Source organism: Rhinoraja longicauda, chromosome 18, assembly GCF_053455715.1.
Source record: "Rhinoraja longicauda isolate Sanriku21f chromosome 18, sRhiLon1.1, whole genome shotgun sequence".
Taxonomy (NCBI): Eukaryota; Metazoa; Chordata; class Chondrichthyes; order Rajiformes; family Arhynchobatidae; genus Rhinoraja; species Rhinoraja longicauda.
In genome coordinates, this window is record NC_135970.1 from 32751052 (window position 1) to 32773856 (window position 22805).

Consider the following 22805-nt stretch of genomic DNA (forward strand, 5'->3'; position numbering starts at 1 on the left):
GTCACCTATCCTTGTTCTGATCCACCACTTCAAATCTCAATTTTAATAATTTGGAAATGTCTTTGAAAATCAAACTATTAAATTGCCCTTTGGCTAGCAACAATCTGCTTCTATTGTTGCCAACTATTAAAGCACGCCTGATGGCCTTTTGCCATCTGGACCTCGACAGGCTTTCCAATCCCAGCCCAAAGTAGCACAAGTGAATTTAAATGTAATGCAGGAAGAGAAGTCTGCTTCAGTGGTACTTTATTGTCATATGTATCAAGGGACAGTAACATTCCTTTTTTTTGTTGCATAAAATTCAGTAAAATATCCCTGTACAGGAGTACAATCAGACCTATGGAGAAGAGAGTGGGAATAGTAGATTACACTGAGGCAGTCCACAAGAGTCACCACATTTCCAGCACCATCAATGATGGGATTCAGAGAAATAAGGCAAAGGAATGGTTTTTAAAAATGTTTAAATGTTGCAGTGCACGGTCTTTGAAGTCAACAGAACCGAACATAGGAGTCCAATGTGCAGCCTTATTGCAGATATAACTCCACTAACCTAGGACAAATTTCATGCTTAAACTGTTTAAATGAAAAGCAATTAAACTATGAGGGAGCAACACTCCACACAGTGCAGTTCATTGCAGGGCCGTCTTAACGCATGGGCCTGATGGGCACTTGCCCGGGGCCCCACGAGCATAGGGCCCCCATGCTGATCTGTGTATGTTAAGTGACTTGCAATAAATAAATACTACTTTAAAAATGTAGGTTCAATAAGTGCTTTTTTCGTAACATTTTCCATCCCTAAGTGCTTCTCACAGCGATCTGTAAGTGCTTTTCGCAACAATGTGGCACCCTAAGTCCATCGCTAAGTGCTTTTCGGTAAGTGCTTTTTGCCGGCACGACAGGGGGGGGGGCTGGTAGGGAAAGGGGGGTGGGGGAGAGTAATGGTAGGGGCCCCAGTACACTGCTTTGCCCGGGGGCCCATAATGCTGTAAAAACGGCCCTGGTTCATTGTCAGTGCCATTGAAGGTAACAATTAACACCATCGCCTTCTTGAACTGAACAAGATGATATCGCAAAGGTACAAGGAACTGCAGATGCTGGTTTACCAAGAAATACGCAAACTGCTGGAGTGACTTAGCTGGTCAGGCAGCATCTGTGGGGAACATGGATTGGCGACATTTTGGGTCATGTGAAGAAGGGTCCCAACCTGAAACATCGCCTCTCCATGCTCTCCAGAGATACCACCTGATCTGCTGAATTACTCCAGCACTTTCTGTCTCTTTTATGATATTATGAACCTTGTGCACATTATATCTAGCATGTCAATAAAGAAAAAAATCATAACCCTTGCCGAAAGTCCAAAGCTCTTTACATCCAGTTGATTATTCCAGATGTGCTTTTATTGCCGTTACCTCCTTTCACACTACTTGGCACCAAAGCCTCAAATATGACTTTTATCTGCGGTATTCAATTTCAAAGTATGTATTTTGTTCTTGAACATAAACAATTACAGACATTCCAGATTTACGACTAGCGATGAAGGGGGAGAAATAGCAAAGGATCAACTGTGCAGAATCGAGTGCCTTTAGTCTCTCATTAGTTTGTCAGAAGATTGTGGCTGATAGGGGCAGACCTGCTGACCCTGAGATCACCAACCACCTGCATGTAGATCATGTAGTTCCTTTCTAGGTGGACCTGGGTTCCATCTCCCAGCAAATCCCTGTCGTGCAGAACCTCCTCAGTGTGTGTGGACAACTTTGAATAACTGAAAGTCGCTGGGGGATTTCCCCAGACTGCTCCACTGTCACAACTCCCGCATTCAAAAATCATCTGGGAGCTTTTAGTTCAGTTTACTTTAGTTTGTAGATGCAGCATCATCGATCACCCATTCACACTAGTTCTATGTTGTTTCACTGTCACATCCACTCCCTACACACTAGGGGGCAATTTACAGACGCCATTTAACCTGCAGACCCGCACACCTTTGAGATGTGGGAGGGAAACGGAACACCCGGAGAAAACCCATGTGGTCACAGGGTGAACGTGCAATCTCAACACAGACTGCACCCAAGGTCAGGATAGAACCCTGGTCACTGGTGCTATGAGGCAGCAGCTCTACCAGCTGTGCCACTGTGCTGTCCATAAAAAATAAACAGAATTACTTAAAAAATACTAGGGAAAATTAAAATATTGGTAAAACGACAAATTCACACTCAGACGCAATTAAATACACTTAACTGAACTGTGGGTAGTTATGAGTTGGTCTTGGCATTATGTTTGGCACAGACATTGTGGGCTAAAGGGCGTGTTATTGGCCTGTATTGTTTTATGTTCAATGTCTTAGATGCATTGAACTACACACTGGGTTAGCAACTGTGTCACATCAGATCTCTGATGATATTGATTTAGATAGTTGCTGGCAATACATGGGAATTCATGTTATGCTTGCAGCAAATAAGCGTTTTGAGCTTTCAAGTCATGCTAAATCAGTGAACAATAGTTAAATGTGCACTTGAACTTTGTAAACTGAGGGCTTTCTTCCAAGTAATTGTGCTGCGTGCAGCAAGATTCCAAGAGCCCGAGTGACTGTGCCACTGGCTTCCTGTGCAGATGTTGTATGATGATGCACAGTGCGGGTCGACAGCTGCTATAAATGTGGACACCATTACCCCAGTCAGGGCACGCATTGGTGACGTTCTTGAAGAATGCTAGATTGACCCCCCCACACAACTCTCCAAAGAATCAACTTTTGCCATGCAGCAGTTTTCCTTGTCCTGTCCAGTGTTTTTTATTTATTTGTATAGTCTTCAAAGACATTAGGCCTGGTCTCAACCCGAAACGTCACCCATTCCTTCTCTCCAGAGATGCTGCCTGTGCCACTGAGTTACTCCAGCATTTTGTGTCTATCTTCTAAAAATAAATACAATATTTGAGTACTCAGCTTTTATTTAGATTTTGTCACATACAGATGTTGTTAGACATACACTCTTGCATGCCTCTGCCTTTCAGATTTTCACCATTGATATCAAGTTTGCTTCAGCATACTATTCCGGATCACACCTGTCTTGTCATTCCTGGCCTTTGTCCAACAATCTGGCTGTATGTTTCAATGAGGGCCACCTTCGTTCTTCTAAACTCCAGCGAGTACAGGCCCAAGGCCGACGAACGCTCATCATAGGTTATCCTACTCATTCCGGGGATCCTGGGAGTGCTGTGGACCATCTTTGTCTTCTCTTCAAGGAAAGATATTATTTAATTGGAGGCAGTTTGGAGAAGGATGACACAAAGTACTAGAGTAACTCAACAGGTCAGGCTGCTTCTCTGGAGAACATGGACGGGACCCTTCTTCAGAAATGCCACTTATCCATGTTCTCCGGAGATGTTGCCTGACCCGCTGAGTTACTGCAGCACTGTCTATTTTTTTACTACAATATGCTAGGTTTATTCCTCCGTCACTAATATAAATTGTAAGTATTTTGTTTCTCATTAGATCCAGGGGGCTTCCAACTAGTTTCGACTTATCAACCTGAAAATGATCTATTTATCCTGCTGTTTATTTTTTGCTGATGTGTCTCATTCTCTATCTATTCTCTAAGATATTGCCCCCAGTTTAGGTATTGGAGCTTTTATTACAATGAGTCAGTCAGTTTGCTGTCAAGGTGTAGCAGCTTGCATGTGAGGGATCTGTGTGAACAGAGCCAGCATTGTGTCTCCTGATACATTCAGATGGATGAATTGTACAAGACCAGCAGAACATCTGATTGAATAGCTATCAGAACATGTTAAATTTCCACGTCAAATCTAGTGCAGAAACCAAAATGGAAAGATTACTTTATGACTTAGGGAGTTAAGCAAAAAAAACCATGATGAAAGTATTGATTTTAAATCTCCACCAATAATTAATATTTGAAGCGTTTTCCTCTTGTTAAATTTGATTTTCAGTGTCAGTGATGCAGTTGGCAGTAAATAAGACATCCCGCTGTTTAAAACTTCCACAGGAATGCATAAGACTCAGAATTTCCAATCGTGTTAGTCTTTGCATAACTACAACAACAACCTCGTGATGTTCTGTTGCTTGAAGTGTGCATTTGTTAATAAGATAAAATAATTATGCAACTTCTGGAAGGGCAAGGTACATATGTTTTCTGGGAGCTGCAATCTAATTTATTGTTTAATAATACAGAATGAGCTCCACTCACATCTTTATTACCAAATCCAGATTATTTGATGAGAGGGTAGACACAAAATGCTGGAGTAACTCAGCGGGACAGGCAGCATCTCTGGAGAGAAGGAATAGGGTCGAGACCCTTCTTCATTTGATGAGAGGGCAGACTTAATAATACTGTAGTGAAAAATAGTGGTCTTTTCCATGTAAAATTACTTCAGCTCAATAAAATGTTAGAGAATTGTAAAGACGTGCAGAAAATACAAAAATCATTGCAACCTTGCAGGACAAATTTGAAAAATTGGATGATATATTTATATTAAAATAAGTGATATTAATGAAAATAAATTATTCTGTTCTATGTACTCATTGGAAAATAAAGGAGTAAATCTCACCACAAGCTACACCTTAAATACACAGTATTATTCTTTGGGCATCTTGCTGTATTAAATAAATGCAAGTTTATTCTTTAAATTATATATCAAGTATTATCCAAAGTGTTTGCACAGTCTAAAATAAATTAGACATGTATCTGATCCAAATCCCAGGTGGATGCAGTTGATGTTGGGTTATATTGCATTACAAGTACAGAGAATTGAGAATCAACTGCGATGGAAGGAATGCACACAGACCACTAAACCTACTGGCTGATGCCAGTCAAACCAACTATTCTTGAACGGAAGTAAACAGGTATCCAGGCAGGCTGTTTGTGATTCTCAAGGAGGGGAAATGGAAGCATTGATGATTTAATTGCATTTACTTTGACCGTTCACGCCCCACGTTTTCTATTCTCAATTCCTACTGTAACCCCGGGATCAAATTACTGCTTAAAAATCACCATGGCTTCTTTCCCCATTGATCCAGAAATGATTCACAGTATTCCACATTGATCAAGCAGTCATTCACAGCATTACTACACCACTGTATATCCTGCAGCAGCAATGTAATTATTCACCTCTGCCATGACACATTCCACATTCCCATATTCCACACTTTCATTCATTGTCATGTGCGTAAGTACGGAGTACAGGTACAATGAAAATCTTGCTTGCATCAGCTTCACAGACACATTAACTTGAAGAAAACACACAAAACTATTATATATAAACTCAGCAAAAAAAAGGCATGAATGCAAAACACAATGAGAATGTGTTGGCATGGGCAAGTTGGGCTGAAGGGCTGTATGGCTCAATGACTCACAAAAAGATAACTAGTCCAGTGTGGTGCTAAATGGTGTTCTGCAATGTTCCATTGCAGAGGCGGGATAAGGGTCGTGTGGATTCTCCAGAGATGCTGCCTGACCCACTGAGTTACTCCAGCACTTTGTGTCCTTTGATGTTTTTAAAAGTACTTATGAGAATTATTTTAAAATAAATACAATTCCTCCTGCATATTTTAGTCTACGTGTAATTCCTTGCGTAGAATTCAAATTAATTAGCACAGCTCAGAGTTCTTGCAAACATTTTAAACTGAACAATGATGTTTGCATTTAGTTATCTGAAAATGTGAGTAATGTTTCAGTTTGATACTCTTGGTAATAATTTGTACTTGACTTTTGGCATTTCACCATTTGAAAATGCTTGGATTTCTTTTGTACAAAAACACAAGAAATAGGCGGAGTAGATAAAATGGCACCGTCCCACCCTCTTCACTGAATAAGATTGTGCGAGACCTTATTTTCCTTCATTGCTTCAACATCCAAAAAATGATCAGTCTCAATTTTCAATAAACTCTGGTTTGGACTGTTACTGATGATGTGCCTCTCCCGTTTAATTTGAAAGGCATACCTGGCAAGTGGAGGATAAGCCCGATGCTAACAACGTAGCCTACACATCTGGGGAACTGAATCTGCACACTGATTACCCAGCACTGCATCATCCCCCTGGGGTAAGTCTGCTTGGAATATTGCCCAAAGCCTTTCATCTGCTTTTTGAAAAGAATATTAATGACTAAAAAAATGTATGAGAAACAATGAAAAAAATACATGGTTGTTTGGCTGCACGCCTATCCTTTTGTTTCAATGAGAACGCTTGTTTCCCACTGCTGCCACAGCATGACGACATACTGTAAAACCAATGCAGAGAGTATAAACAAAGGCACAGAGTGCTGGAGTAACTCAGCAGGTCAGGCAGCATCTCTGGAGAACATGGATAGGTGACGTTTCACAGTGCTGGAGTAACTCAGCGGGTCAGGCAGCATCTCTGGAGAACATGGATAGGTGATGTTTCACAGAGTGCTGGAGTAACTCAGCGGGTCAGGCAGCATCTCTGGACAACATGGATAGGTGATGTTTCACAGAGTGCTGGAGTAACTCAGCAGGTCAGGCAGCATCTCTGGAGAACATGTATATGCGCCGTTTCGGGTTAGGACCCTTCTTCAGAACGATGGGTCAGTCTCGCAAGTAATATGTGAAAATAGGTGAGAAAGTGTCTTGATGAGCAGATGGGTGGACAAAGGCCAGAGATGGGAAGAAGACAAAAGGTTGTGAGATAAGGAGAGAAGAGATGCTAAATGTATGGCCGGTGGAAGAGGCACAGGTGGAAGGGGACAGGGGAAGGGGAAAGGGTTGTTGTTGGTTAATTATATAAAATTGGTGAATTCACTGTTCATGCTTGTGGGTTGTGAGCTGCCCAAGCGGAATATGAGGTGCTGTTCCTCTAGTTTGCATATGGCCTTACTCTGGCAATAGAGGAGGCCCAGTACAGAGGTCCGTGTGGGAATGGGATCCATAGATCTGCGCTGTCTCGATGAGCATTCTTTTAAAGGGTAGAAGTAAGCAAGATGCTGTGATGGAGTGTTGCTAACAAAGTATTGAAATAATGAGTCTTTCTGCATAAACTTTTAACACTTGCAGGAAAAAGAAAAATATTTTTTACCCGAGTACAGGGGTACTTATATATTTAAGTACTGTCTTCAAGGCAATAGGAGTCTTTATATTAAAACAGGTACAAAAAATGAAATAAAATCAGAAGAGGCTGGAAACTCTCAGTAGGTCAGGCAGCATCTGCGAAAAGAAAAACAGAGTTAACCTGTAAGGTCAAGGATTGTTGTTGTTTTTATTCCAGATTTCCAGCATCTGCAATTTTGTCATTAACAAAAATGATTGGTTAGTAGTTGGAGAAAGTAATTAAAAATTGGCCTTCGTTCCTTTTATCCAAAAAGACAATTTTATTTTAATTTTTTTAGAAAGTTAAACTCCAGGCAACCAGAAGGATCGCAGCTGAATATCTCTGTACTGCAGCTGATAAAGGTCCAAGCAAGCCAGACATCATATTTAAAAAAATAATTGCTCTGAAGGGAAAATGGAAAACAGGACCACCTTCACAAAAAATCATGTCATATTCTCAGCATGTATCAACCAACATGGATCTGGCCTATTGTCCATTATGTTCCAGTGCTGGGTAAAGTAATGTGTTGAGGTGATTAGTTTTAACCTCATCAAAATGTAATCCCTGAGAGGCACAAGAAACTGCAGATGCTGGAACCTTGAGTAAAAAAAAAAGGCTGGAGTAACTCAGTGGGACAGGCAGATTCTGTGTAAGGAATGGTCAGATGATATTTGAATGAATGATACTTTATTATCACATGTGACATTCCACAGTGAAATTCTTTGTTTTGCACACCATGCAAAGAGTCGCCAGATACAGGGCACTGACAAAGTTCCAAAGTGTTCAAAGTAGTCGCAATAGTCCCTATTTGTTCTCTCAGTAGCCACCATACACCCCCAGAACCAGGGGTCCAGAACCAGGGGTCACAGTTTAAGAATAAGGGGGAGGCCGTTTAGGACTGAGATGAGAAAAAACTTTTTCACCCAGAGAGTTGTGAATCTGTGGAATTCTCTGTCACAGAAGGCAGTGGAGGCCAATTCACTGGACGTTTTCAAGAGAGAGTTAGATGTAGGGCTTAGGGCTAATGGAATCAAGGGATATGGGGAGAAAGCAGGAACGGGGTACTGATTTTGTATGATCAGCCATGATCATATTGAATGGAGGTGGTGGCTCAAAGGGCCGAATGGCCTACTCCTGCACCTATTTTCTATGTTTCTTTGCCAGACGGGAAGTGGAGGATGTGTTGGAGAGAGGTGCCGGGTTATGCTTGGAACCACACACCAGAGGCAAGTTACAGAATCCAATTAACTTACTACCCTCCCGTCTTTGGGATGTGGGAGGAAACCGGCGTGACCGGAGGAAACCCAGGCGGTCACGAGGAGGACGTGCAAACTCCACACAGACAGCACCCGAGGTCAGGATTGAACCCGGGTCTTTGGCGCTGTGAGGCAGCAACTCTACCTATTTGTGCAGGCACATCCAACAACCAAAGTACACATAGTTTTCGTAGCAAACAGCAATGAGAAAAATGACAGTCCATTTAATGAGGTTAAGGGAGCAAGGATAAGTGACTGAGAGGTAAGGAATGCTCCTCTGCTGTGTTTTAACTATCTTTGGTTCTTTTTATGGCAGATATTGTTTCAGTTAATAATTTATCAGAACAGCATTGCAACTGTACTTACAAAATGTGCCATCCAAGATTAATGTGTCTAAGTCTAAGTCTTAGAATGCCAAAGCTGACACCTGAAGTGAGAATAAATAACTTAGCAGTTCTTGGAATTAAGTTTTAATTCTCTACATTTCACTGCTTTTTAAGAGTTTCTGTGCCTCCAGCACTCCACGTACCTCAATGGACTGTTGCAAATACAATATCTATCTTTAAATCTCTGATACTCAAGACCTTGGGAATATCGTCTTTCCAATATAATTCATTCAATTCTGCCTCATACCAGGTTACTAAACGGACATGTAATTGGCAATTAATTACAGTATAGACAATTATTTTTGGTAAATAAATAATGTACCAGCATGTGGAGTGCTCGTGCCTCTCTCCCATTGTTTCTGCTAATAATATCTAAGTTGGTTTCGATTAAGATAGACAGAAAATGCTGGAGTAACTCAGTGAGACAGGCAGCATCTCTAGAGAGAAGGAATGGGTGATATTTCGGGTCGGGAAATCCCCAGTTCTGACGAAAGGTCTCAGACTGTAATGTTAGCTCTGTTTCTCTTTCCACGGATGTTGGTCTAACCTATTAGATGTTTCTAAATATTCTGCTTTTATTTGAGATTTCCAATATCTGAAGTTTTTTTTCTTTTCATTTATTGTTCTGGTGAGGTTTGTGAGGAAAAAGGAACGTCTACCTATGGTCTTTGCTGTAACTTGGTTTAAAGTCTTGAGTCCATTAAGTCCTAAGTGTCTGATGTTTAAAGCAAACTTTAACTGCAGGGTGGCAGGGGGAGCAGTTTAAAATCTTGTGGCTAAGACTGTCTCACGTTCACATTCTATAGTGGAGGAAGCCTGGCGACGAACTGGCAGTTAAAAAAATATGGCAGGTCATTAAAAGGTGTTAAAAATAAATTAAAAATCAACTATTTATATTTATAGTATATGAAAACTTATTTCTTGAAAGACCTTTTCTTACTCTCTGTGTGCTATCCTTGTACATCTATACAAGTATTCCTAAGATTACAAAAATACCATTGATATTCAATCTCCAAATAAATTTCTGTTGCATTCCTTGTTCTGTATTCAATTCCAGCCTTCCATCCAGTGAAAACGTCCATTCTGGATGCGGTTGTCATACTGAAGAGTGGCTTCTGGATATTGGATGGTCTTAACATTATATATTATGTGCTGTGTGGGAACCAGCAATTTGCTGCAGACAGATCTTACCCATAGCCACAACTTGTCAGGCCACTTAAACAAAAGTATCAATTCTGTTGATATTTTCCATTTAGCTTTGCTCTGTCAGCTGTTATGATATAATTGTATGTTATTGTATTACTTGGATCTGCAAAGTAAGTTTGAGGTACTCGCCCATCTTCACATTAGCTTTTATTGACTGACTTCAAGCTCAATTTCACCAATTTATTAGTTATTTAGAAAAATAATTGGAGTCGCACATTTTGAAAGTTTTCGTTTAGTTGAGAGATACAGCGCGGAAGCAGGCCCACCGAGTCCACACCGACCAGTGATCCCCGCACATTAACACTACCCTACACACACCAGGGACAATTTATACTTGCACCAAGCCAATTAGCGTACAAAGCTGCACGTCTTTGGAGTGTGGGAGGAAACCGAGGATCTCGGAGAAAACCCACAAGGTCATGGGGAGAACTTACAAACTGCGTACAGACAGCACCTGTAGTCAGAACCTGGGTCTCTGGCGCTCGAAGGCAGCAACTCTACCGCTGCGCCCATAGCAAGTTGACATAGACCAGTACACAAGATGTTTAGCTGTGTACAGAATCTAAGCTTACACCAAATTCCTTAACTTCATCAATTACTGCTGTTCCTATTCTGCTTTGGTTACTGCTAAAGTCTCTGTACAAGCGAGCTACCCCAATTTGCCATCTTTTTTTGTTTCTAAAATACTTTTATTAGACATAGCATTGTAACATGGATACATATTTTTGAATATACTGGGTTATTTCAATGTAGATGCAATATAAAGTCTGAAGAAGGGTCCCGACCCAAAACGCTACCTATCCATGTCCTCCTCAGAGGCTACCTGACCCGCTGGGTTACTCCAGCCCGTGTGGCTTTTTTGGGCTTATTTCAGTGACTGATTAATTGCTTCCAGATGCACGTGGAACAGGAGCAATGCGAGGTAGCAACACACGATCCAATTCAAGCTATAGGCAGGAATTACAAAATATTTACAACATAGATGAAGAAGGGTCTGGACCCGAAACGTCACCCTTTCCTTCTCTCCAGAGTTGCTGCCTGTTCCGCTGAGTTATTGCTCCAGCATTTTGTGTCTACCTCCTTCAATGTAAACCGGCATCTACACATAGGAAGGAACCACATGGCAGATCATGTCTGTGCTATTTAAGAAGAACTATTCAACACATTCCATTTGTAGCTAACTTAATCACAGCTCCAACTCATTTTTAATGTGTTTCTGTTTCCAACACCCCTATAGCAAGTGAGCTACCTGACACTACGCTGCATATCTTCTGACCCACTTCTATGAGAAACAAAAATCAGAGTCCTTGCAATGTGCTTGCAGGGATGGTAGTGGAAGCAGATATGACAGTGGTGTTTAAAAATCTTTTGGATAGGCACATGGTTATGCAGGGAATGGAGGGATACGGATCATGCACAGGCAGATACCGTGGGCCAAAGGGCCTGTCCCTGTGCAGTATTGTTCTGAAGACCTGTATTGGTCAAGCCAAAACGTCACATATTCCTTTTCTCCAGAGGTGCTGCCTGACCCACTGAGTTACTCCATATTTTTGTGTCGATCTTCGGTTTATACCAGCAACAGGAGGTCTTGGACAGGTTGGGAGATTGGGCAGAGAAGTGGCAGATGGAATACAGCGTAGCAAAGATTGGAGTCGTGCATTTTGGTAGTGGGAATAAAGGCGTAGACTATTTTCTAAATGGGGAGAGAAGCCAGAAATCGGAGGTGCCAAGGGACTTTGGAGTGCTGGTGTAAGATTCCCAAAAAGTTAATTTCCAAGTCAAATCGGTAAGACTAGAGGTCACAGCCTCAGAATTAAAGGAAGTTCTTTTAGGAAGGAGATGAGGAGGAATTTCTTTAATCAGAGGGTGGAGAATCTGTGGGATTCTTTGCCACAGAAGGCTGTGGAGGCCATCAGTGGATATATTTAATCCAGAGGAAGATAGATTCTTGATTAGTACGGGTGTCAGAGGTTATGGGGAGAAGGCAGGAGAGTGGAGTTAGGAGGGAGAGATAGATTTGCCATGATTGAATGGTGGAGTAGACTCGATGGACCGAGTGGCCTAATTCTGCTCCCATCACTTATGATCTTATGATCAGCATTTCCTTCCTACACACTGTACAGTTCTACGATCTATTACATGGAATGATGCTTAAAAGGAATGCTTCGTAATACACTTTGAATGTGCTAAAGATTCAAATTTCAGCTGATCTTCAGTAATATGTCTCCCACTTTCCCTGTGCTCAAGATTTGTTTCTGTGCCAACATCTAATGCCAACCATTTTGTATTTGTCAGTAGGTAATTTTCATCCTGTCATTATTGAAACACATTACCGGCAACTAAAATCTTTGCTGTTCTTGAAAGGATTTTATTAAGACCAACATGGTTCATTATTTCATTACTAATAAAATCCATTTGCAATTGTAAAATGTGGAACTGCTTAGGATAAGAATTTTATGATTACTTTTTAAGAAAAATATTCTCAAATCGCTTGAGGAAATTAAGTAATCTCAAAACTAGTTTGACAAACTAGTGATTATGAAAATAGTCAGTCATATCCTCTCCGATTTCAAGTAGTTCCACCTATTGAGCCCATTCTGTAACTAAGGGCTCTGTGAGTATATATTCCTGAAAACCTTAATATGAATACTGTGTAGGAAGAAACTGCAGATGCCGGTTTACAGCGAAGATAGACACAAAGTGCTGGAGTGACTCAGTGGGTCAGGCAGCATCTCTGGAGAGAAGGAATGGGTGATGTTTCACAGATTGCTGGAGTAACTCAGCGGGTCAGGCAGCATCTTTGGAGAGAGGAATGGGTGACATTTTGGGTCAGCCTGCTACCCAACCTGCCTCCAGCGGCCCACTCCATCGACTCAGTGACGCCGACCCCTCCTCGACCTACACCAGCCTGGAGTTTTGTAGAATTGCTAGAATCAGAACCAAACTTAAATGAAACATTTTGAATGTAACGTGTCTAGACGAGGGTGCACTTGTAAAAATAAGGGGCACGGTGGCGCAGCAGTAGAGATGCTGCCTCACGGTGCCAGAGTCCCAGGTTCAATCCTGACTACAGGTGCTGTCTGTACGGAGTTTGTACGTTCTCCCCATGACCTGCGTGGGTTTTCTCCGGGATCATCGGTTTCCTCCCACACTCCAAAGACGTACAGGTTTGTAGGTTAATTGGCTTGGTATAAGTGTAAAATTGTCCCTGATGAGCATAGGGTAGTGTTAATGTTCAGGGATCGCAGGTCGGCGCAGACTCGGTGGGCCGAAGGGCCTGTGACTGCGTTGTATCTCTAAAACTAAAACTAAAAAGCAAGTATTACACCAACCAGCATAAAATGTAGTAAAATAAGAAGGTAGACACAAAATGCTGGAGTAACTCAGCGGGACAGGCAGCATCTCTGGAGAGAAGGAATGGGGGATGTTTCGGGTCGAGACTCTACTTCAGACAATAGTAAGATAAGAAGTGTCTTAAATCCTCTGTGCCAGTTATCACCCCCTTGTGCTTTGGCCTAGGTTCAGTTCCTTCACTGTATAATACAGACAGAAGTTGGAGGTGAAACAATGGTAGTCGATGGATTCCACGTTGCCAATCAGCTTCGCCGACTGAACCCTGAGGCTTTCCAAGTCCTCTCCTCTGTTTTGGTTGACTTTACAGACACGGGAATGGATTATTGCGATTTCTCTCTTCAGTCTAAGCATAAAATTATTGAGTAAGTACAAAAGTCTTTTGTTGCGTGCTATTCAGTCCATCTAAAAGCTCAGAAAATGCAGTGCCAATCCACAGGAACTTCCCAGTCCCAACCCTTCACCAAACCAGCCTCCTCATTATTTCTCCCACCAGAAAGCACCACAACCTTTTATAGAGCTAAGATAGACACAAAAAGCTGGAGTAACTCAGCGGGACAGGCAGCATCTCTGGAGAGAAGGAATGGGCGACGTTTTGGGTCGAGACCCTTCTTCAGACCTTGCATTAGGATTAGGGTTAGGGAAGACGGGTTTTGACCCGAAAGGTCACATATTCCTTCTCTCCAGAGATGCTGCCTATCCCCGCGGAGTTACTCCAGCTTTTTCTGTCTATCTTTGTTTAAACCAGCATCAGCAGTTCATTCCTACGCTTTTATAGAGCTGTTAAATTGCCGAATTCAAAGCCAGAAAACTGATTGCAGAACGCTGCAAAGTTTCAAAATAAGCATGTGGCAAATGGTGCTGACATTAGGGGAATGTGAGTGGTCAGAATATAACGTTAGCAACAACATCACCTCTCAGCTCCATCAGCTGGGAACGGGCATTAACCCGGAAGAGAACCCAGGCCAGTGTCCACCCCTGGCCCAAACGTACCAGTGAAGTAACGAGTGGATGAATCGTGTCCCAGAGCTGTCTGCTCCGTGGATCTGCCAAGTCCTGCCGTAGCTCTGGCTTTCCTTATTCTTGGCCCGTCTCCCAGCTGAGATGCCTTGCACTAATAAATCATTCCTCTCCGAGGAAGGAGTGTCTAGACCAAAGTTCATCAGTAGTGAAAGTTCCACTGGAAGGATCTGCTTGCATAGGGACCAAGACAAATCGCATTGATTTTGAAGAAAGAAACAAAGTCACAGAGTGCTGGTGTAACTCAGCGAGTCAGCCTCTATAAATATTGCAGGGTTTGGGGAGTGGGGGAGAGAAAGGTGGAAGAGGAACTCTGGTCCAAAACTCTCCCCTCCCACCGCAATCAGTCTGAAGAAGAGTCCTGACCTGAAATGACACCAATCCATGTTCTCCAGATGACGTTTCGGATTGGGAACTAGCTTCGGCCTGAAGAGTTCCGAACCACAACATCGTTTGCCTGTGTTCTCCAGGGATGCTGCCTGACCCGCTGAGTTACTCCAGCACTTTGTCTTTCTTTGTAACCCAACATCTGCAGTTCCTTGTGTCACCCATGATTTTAAGTCTGTCGGGCAGAGAGAGTAATAGAGAGGCCACTCCCCCCCCCCTCTGCCTTCACAGCGGGTGGAGACATAAACACTGACAGTCCACTTACGTATCCGGCTGACTGACCAGATGGCCTCATGGTGGAGAGGAGACCAGGGAGGCAGGTTGCTCTTGTATTTTAAAATAGTCCCTACTACGAGATAACAAGCATCCTAAGACATCTCTTGAAATAGTTTATTCAACCCTTTCATCCCCACATTCATGTTCATACGTCATAGGAGCAGAATTTAGGCCATTCGGCCCATCAAGTCTACTCTGCCATTCGGTCATGACTGATCTATTGTTCCCTCTCAACCCCATTTTCCTGCCTTCTCCCCATAACCTCTGACACCGGTACTAATTCCAGCCATGCATCCATCCAGGCAAAGACCACAATGCCACTTACCCAGCGCCCAGGAATGGTTCTACATCCAACAGCCTAATGAAGGGAAAACTTACATTGAAGAAGTTGGTTAACAGATAGTTTTTAACAGAAAAATCCACTCATCAAATATTGTGCAGCTTCAAGCATTCAATGGTGCTGCCATCTACTGATGTGATGTATTACTGCAAATGTCACACAGAGAGTCAAGACTGTTTAATTGTCTTATGTACCGAAACAGCACAATTAAATGATTACTTGCAGCATCACAACAAGCCTGTCAACACAGTACTCAATGGATAACATAATAAACAAACAAACAAAAAATCCAATATGTGTGAGCATTAAACCCCATACATCACAACCTGCTCTCCTGTCAAATGTAGAAACAAGCAACGGCCGATACTGGTTTACAAAAGAAGACACAAAGTACTGGAGTAACTCAGCAGGTCAGGCAGCATCTCCGGAGAAATGCATAGTGATGTTTCGGGCCGGGAACCTTCAGAATGATTTGGACACCTCTCTGGAGTAAAATTGATGTCACTGCAATCCTGATATTCACAAACCACCAAACGATCCAAAGAATAACATCCTAATGAAGAAGAGTCCTGAACCAAAACGTCACCTATCCATGTTCCCCAGCTATGCTGCCTGACCCGCTGAGTTACTCCAGCACTCTGTGAAACGTCACCTATCCATGTTCCCCAGAGATGCTGCCTGACCCACTGAGTTACTCCAGCACTCTGTGAAACGTCACCTATCCATGTTCTCCAGAGATGCTGCCTGACCCGCTGAGTTACTCCAGCACTCTATGAAACGTCACCTACCCATGTTCTTCAGAGCTGCCACCTGACCCGCTGAGTTACTCCAGCAATCTGTGTCATCTTTTGCTCTCCTGTCAACTTGGCTTCCCTTGTCTCTGGATCAAGATCTTCGCTTCTGAAGTAGTTGGTGAACAACAGTTAAGTTAATGTTAAAATAAATCAGCCACGGGCAACCAACTCCCCACTTTGTTCAGTGTGGGACCTAGAATGTCTTGACCATTATTTAGGTTAGTTTAGTTTATTGTCATGTGTACCAAGGTACAGTGAAAAGCTTTTTTGTTGCGTGCTATCCAGTCAGCGAAAAGACCATACATGATCACAGTGAAGCCATCCACATTGTACAGTTACAGGATAAAATGAATAACGTTTAGTCCAAGGTAAAGTCAAGTATAGATGGACCTAGCGTCTCCAATGAGGTATATATGGTAGGAAGGAACCGCAGATGCTGGTTTACACTAAAGATAGACACAAAATGCTGGAGTAACTCAGCGGGCCAGGTAGTATCTCTGTAGAAAAGGAATCGGTGACGTTTTGGGTCAAGAAGAGCCAGTCTGGAGAAGGGTCTCGACCCCAAACATGACCTGTTCCTTTTTTCCTGAGGAATGTTGTCCTCACACGGTGAGCTCGTCCCGCATCTCATTGACTCTCCCTGCAGAACTAGCAGCTGCCTTATGAAGAAGGGGCAGCACAATGGCGCAGTGGTGAAGTTGCTGTCTTGAAGCACCAGAGTGCTGACAACAGGTGCTGTCTGTACGGAGTTAGCATATTCTCCCTGTGATAGCTTGGGTTTCATCTGGGTGCGCTGGTTTCCTCCCACACTCCAAGGACGTGTAGGTTAATTGGCTTTGGTAAAATTGTAAATTGTACCTGGTGTGTCGGGGTGATCGCTGGTCGGTGCAGACTCACTGGGCCGAAGGGCCTGTTTCATTAAAAGTTAACTTAACAATTCCACAAGGAGAAAAGATTATATTTTACAAAGCAAAAGCACAAAATTGTTTTTATTCGAAGAGATTCCAGTGCAACAGTTTTACAAAAGTCTTTTGTTTTTGTGTGCAGCTTGGACCACAATGGGAATGTTGTTCAGATTAATTTTAACAATGCAACTCGGGACTCTGTCCTCGATCTGCCTGTAGAGCAAGTGCACCCATTCCTATCTGCTCTCAAAGACTTTGTACTCCTCATGAACAAGCCAGAATACATGGTCACCTTCAAAATGGAGCCAGGTAAGCAACGCTGGGGGCAACAGCAAAGTCCCCAATGATGTGGGCACTTTATTTTTAGCCGAGTACTTTCTAGATGTTGCAGTGACTTATTGAGAGTTAGATTTAGCTTAGGGCTAAAGGAATCAAGGGATATGGGGAAAAAGCAGGAACGGGGTACTGATTTTAGATGATCGGCCATGGTCATATTGAATGGCGGTGCTGGCTCGAAGGGCCGCATGGCCTACTCCTGCACCTATTGTCTATGTTTCTATACAAGCCTTCAAATCACGAGGGTGGTGAATCTGTGGAATTCTTTGCCACAGATGGCTGTGGAGGCCAAGTCAATGGATATTTTTAAGGCAGAGATAGACAAGTTATTGATTAGTATGGGGTAGTCAGGGGTTATGAGGAGAAGGCAGGAGAATGGGGTTAGGAGAGATAGATCAGCCATGATTGAATGGTGGAGTAGACTTGATGGGCCAAATGGCCTAATTCTGCTCCTATCACATGAACACGCTTGCCATTTGCATGAATACCTGACAAGAATGTTACAACCATTTTACAACCTGATACAGTTGAACATTTCACATGTTCATTTACATTGAAGAAGTAACCCCCACGACGGTGAAAATAGGTTAAATTCACAGTCTGAAGAAAGCACTTTGGCCTTCATCAGTCAGAGTATTGAGTATAGACATTGGTGAGACTGCATTTAGAATATTGTGTTCAGTTCTGGGCACCATGTTATAGGAAAGATATTTATCAAGCTTGAAAGGATTCAGAAAAGATTTACGAGGATGTTGCCAGGAGTAGAGGGTGTGAGCTATAGGGAGAGTAGGCTGGGTCTCTATTCCATAGAGCGCAGGAGGATGAGGTGCATGGTGACGGACGTACCACACATCTCTGTCCTCCATACAGCTGCCAATCTCCTCTTGTCTCTACATATGCGTCTTCCATCAACATCTGCAGCATGGTCTTGTTTGGTCGTCCCGGATTCCGTCTTCCATGGGTGGCTTCCCACAGCACAACCTTGTTTGCTGGTATTTCTGGATGGCAGTGGCAATGGCCAGCGAGCCTCGTCCTTCTCGACCTGATCTTCTTGGTCAGAGGTGGAATCTCCCCATTGAGCTGGGCGTTGGTGGCGTGGTCCCTGCAACTGACATTTCGAACTTTTCTGAGCATTCGAGTGTAGACCCTATCGACAGTGGACAGTTGGACAGTGCTCGAGTGAGAGTCGATGCCTCACACCTGTACAATAATATTGTCTCTACAGTTGCATGGAAGAATCTCAGTTTGAGACCCTTAGACATTCGAGACTTCCAGATTTTCCCCATGTTATTGAGGGCTTTCCATGCAAGCGCTTTCTGGACCTTGATGTCATTCTCCGAGCTCTGCATTCCTCACTCACAGGTACTTGAAGTCCTCCACTTTCTTGAGAGATGCACCGCCACTGGTCTTAAGAGGCTCATGGTCACCACTGTTGAACGCCATGTACTCTGTCTTCTTGGCATTGAGGTGGAGGCCCACTTTCTCACACCCCGTCTCGACCCTGCCGAGCAGCTCCTGTGCCTCCCCAATTTGGCCTAACAGCAGGACGATGTCGTCAGCGAAGTCGAGGTCTGACAAGTTGACTGACCCGATTCTTCTCGAACACCTTGGGGTGATTGTGAAGCCGACGTCCTCGTGTTCCTTGAGCGCCTGCCTCATTGCATAATCCAGGACAATGCCAAAGAGAAAGGGTGCCAGCGCGTCTCCCTGTAAGACCCCTGCGAGGATTTCGAACACTTTGCTCTTGGCCGAGGTGCCCAAGTGCATATCCTCAATGGCTCTCAGGAGACGAGGAGGAATAGAGGTGTACAAAATCATGAGAGGAATAGATCGGGTAGAAGCGCAGAGTGTTTTGCCCAGAGTAGGGGAATCGAGGACCAGAGGACATGGGTTTCAGGTGAAGGGGAAAAGATTTAATGGAAATCTGAGGGGTGACTTTTTCACACAAAGGGTGGTGGGTGTATGGAACAAGCTGCCAGAGGAGGTGGTTGAGGCTGGGACGATCCCATCGATTAAGAAACAGTTAGACAGTACATGGATAGGGCAGGTTTGGAGGGATATGGACCATCGCAGGCAGGTGGGACTAGTGTAGCTGGGACATTGTTGGCTGGTTTGGGCAGCTGGGCCGAAGGGCCTGTTTCCACACTGTATCACTCTATGTCTGTATGACTGACTCTATGGGTCCCGACCCGAAACATCATCGATGCATATTCTCTTGAATAGGACACAGAGTGCTGGAGTAACTCAGCGGGTCAGGCAGCATCTCTGGAGAACATGGGTAGGTGGCGTTTCGGATCGGGTCCCTTCTTCAGACTGACCTAAGAAGTCACCTATCCATAGTCTCTATTCCCTTTCCAGATTCAGGAAAGAGGTATTCATGTTACAATGATCAACCTTTTTATGGTACCTGTTTATGGCACGGTATTTATCAAAAAGGCAGAAGAAATGTTTGGTTTTATGCACCGTGGTGGCACAGCGGTAGAGTTACTGCCTCACAGCACCAGAGACCCGGGTTCGATCCTGACTGCGGGTGCTGTCTGTACGGAGTTCGTACGTTCTCCCCATGACCTACGTGGGTTTTCTCCAGGAGCTCCGATTTCCTACCACACTCCAAAGACGTAGTAAGCTAATTGGCTTGGTAAAATTGTAAATTGTCCCTAATGTGTAGGATAGAGTGGATGTGGAGAGGGTGTTTCCACTAGTGAGAGGTCATAGTCTTAGAATTAAAAGATGTTTCTTTAGGAAGATGAGAAGGAATTTCTTTGGTCAGAGGGTGGTTAATCTGTGGAATTCTTTGCCACAAAAGACTGTGGAGGCCAAGTCAATGGATATTTAAAAAGCAGAAATAGATAGATTCTTGATTAGTATGGGTGTGACGGGGAGAAGGCCAGAGAATGGGGTTAGGAGGCAGAGATAGATCAGCCATGATTGAATGGCAGAGTAGACTTGATGGGCCGAATGGCCTAATTCTGCTCCTATCACTTATGACCTTATGATAGTGTTGGGGTGCTGGGACCGCAGGTCGGCGCGGACTCGTTGTGCAGGTGGGCCTGTTTCTGCGCTGTGTCTCTCTAAACTAAATTAAACATCTGATTACAGGGGATGTTCTCACCTTTGATAACTGGAGAATACTGCACGGCCGACGAAGTTACTTCTCTGACGAAGGTTGCAGGCGGCACCTGGAAGGAGCGTATGCAGACTGGGATGAAGTCATGTCACGGATCCGTTGCCTGAAGCACGCACTGTATGGCGACAAATAAGTACTTGGTTTGAACAATGTAATAGGTCTTGCTTCTTGATCAACAATAGAACAATGATTTTTACCATTGCTGATAATTTTCTACAACTTTGACACCACTTGCTTCTTCATGTGAAGAAAGTGCTCACAACAACCTACTTCAAGAAAGTTAGAACAACCTTAGGATTTAACGTAAATTAAGCCTCTTTCACATCGGAAACGATTTTGGACATGGTGTAACAAGGTGCAATATCAATGAAAATATTTATTCTCGCTGGGAAAATTCTGCATGCGCATTGGCAATACTTTAAAAATGTAACCAAAAATTGGCTACGGAATTATCAAGGCCCGGAGTGATTTAAAAAGAGCAAAACCAATCATTTGTGGCAAATAAAAGGTACAGTTCTACTGAAAAATAGCTCCGTTGCAAACTCATTGTGGAAGTCTAAGTTGTGGTTTGAATAGAGACAGGAGGAACTGCAGATGCAGGTTTGCAAAACAAGACCACCAGGTCATTCTGGAGAACATGGATAGGTGACGTTTCAGGTCGGAACCCTTGTTCCAACTGAAGAAGGTTCCCAACATGAAACGCCACCTATCCACGTTCTCCAGCGATGCTGACTGACCCACTGAGTTACTCCAGCACTTTGTGTCTTTTTTTAATAGTTCGAATGACCTGATGGCCAATTGAGACAAATGAAGAATCTGTTAAACTGGCATTAAATGGATCTATCCTCAAAGTTCCTCAACTGTAGAGAAAACTCTGGGTGGCCAAGGGGTCACGTTGCAACACCAGTTTAGCCTGGACGTTGTGCAACATAGAACTGTGATAAATTAATCCTCTAGTCGTCTTTACATCGTGGCTGAAAGGCCACTGGCACTGTTTAACAAGGTTGCTTGGCATTGTGGTTTATGACACCTGATGTAACGCGGTCTAACAACAAACGACTGATTGTGAATCAGGAGATGATACCACAGAACAGACTGTTACTAGGAAGTGCAGGAGGGAATGGTTGTGCTACAGCAGGGTATGAGTGTAGGTCTACTACCAATGACTGCAAGCTTGATCCTAGCGGTTTCAGGGGGGATTTTGGAAATAAAAGAGTTGCTGTAGTATACTTTGTCAACGTTTCACCAATACAATTGAATATCTATTCCAGAAATTCTGCCATATTCCATTGTATTATTTCACGTTCACAAGTTATAGGAGTAGAATCAGGCCATTCGGCCCATCAAGTCTACTCTGCCATTCAATCCTGGATGGTCTCTGCTTCCTAATCCCATTTGCCTACCTTCTCCACATAACCCTTGACACCCGTTCCAATCAAGAATGCACTTGGTCAAGAATTTCACCGCATTAGGTAAAGAAATGCCTGTGGATAAACCCCGTAAACGGTGGACAAATCAACAAGACGTGTTAAAGTGTATCCATGGATGATGTGGGAAGCTAGAGCAGAAATTGCTGGGACCCAGGCAGTGAAATTTTGTATCATCAATACCCAGGGAGAAGGTGCTGACAACTGGAGGGTGGAGAATGCCCTGCCTCGCCTACAACTACATTCATACTCTTGAGATGAGTCTTGCCAGTTTTAAGTAACTTCTCATCATTTAAAAAAAAAATTGTTTAGAGATACAGCGCAGAAACAGGCCCTTCGGCTCACCGGGTCCGCGCCGCCCAGCAATCCCCGCACACTAACACTATCCTACACCCACTAGGGACAATTTTTACATTTGCACAGCCAATTAACCTACATAGCTGTACGTCTTTGGAGTGTGGGAGGAAACCGAAGATCTCGGAGAAAACCCACGCAGGTTACGGGGAGAACGTACAAACTCCATACAGACAGCGCCCGTAATCAGGATCGAACCCGAGTCTCTGGCGCTGCATTCGCTGTAAGGCAGCAACCACTGTATGTTTCTTTTTTTTTTTCCTAATCAGATGTGCAGCACTTTGGTCAACGTGGGTTGTTTTTAAATGTGCTATACAAATAAAATTGACTTGACTTGACTTGAACTCTACCGCTGCGCCACCGTGCCGCCCATGTTTCGATGTAGCACTGTGGGTTGAACATCCCACACTGTTTCCCCACTGCATTCACATGTTAGGACCCTCACTCAATCTACTCTGCAATTTTCACCCACGCCTCACATGACTACACCAATGATCACTGAAATCTATATTCACCATATCATTGAACATAGAACAGTGCTTCGGCCCATAATATCTGTGCCGAACATGATGCCAAGACCAACTCTTATC

The 22805-nt window shown here is 43.4% G+C and overlaps 1 protein-coding gene across 2 annotated transcripts in view; it reads left to right on the forward strand.

The window, feature by feature from the left end:
- Positions 1–22504, forward strand: part of bbox1 (butyrobetaine (gamma), 2-oxoglutarate dioxygenase (gamma-butyrobetaine hydroxylase) 1) — a 75648-nt gene extending 53144 nt beyond the window's left edge. For both annotated transcript variants that reach the window (XM_078415479.1, XM_078415480.1), the window contains 4 exons: positions 5944–6049; positions 13418–13614; positions 17114–17280; positions 20407–22504. In XM_078415479.1, coding sequence (XP_078271605.1) covers positions 5944–6049; positions 13418–13614; positions 17114–17280; positions 20407–20567 — 631 coding nt within the window. In that variant the 3' untranslated portion in view covers positions 20568–22504. The remainder of the gene's footprint in view (positions 1–5943; positions 6050–13417; positions 13615–17113; positions 17281–20406) is intronic.
- The last annotated feature ends 301 nt before the right edge of the window (positions 22505–22805 follow it).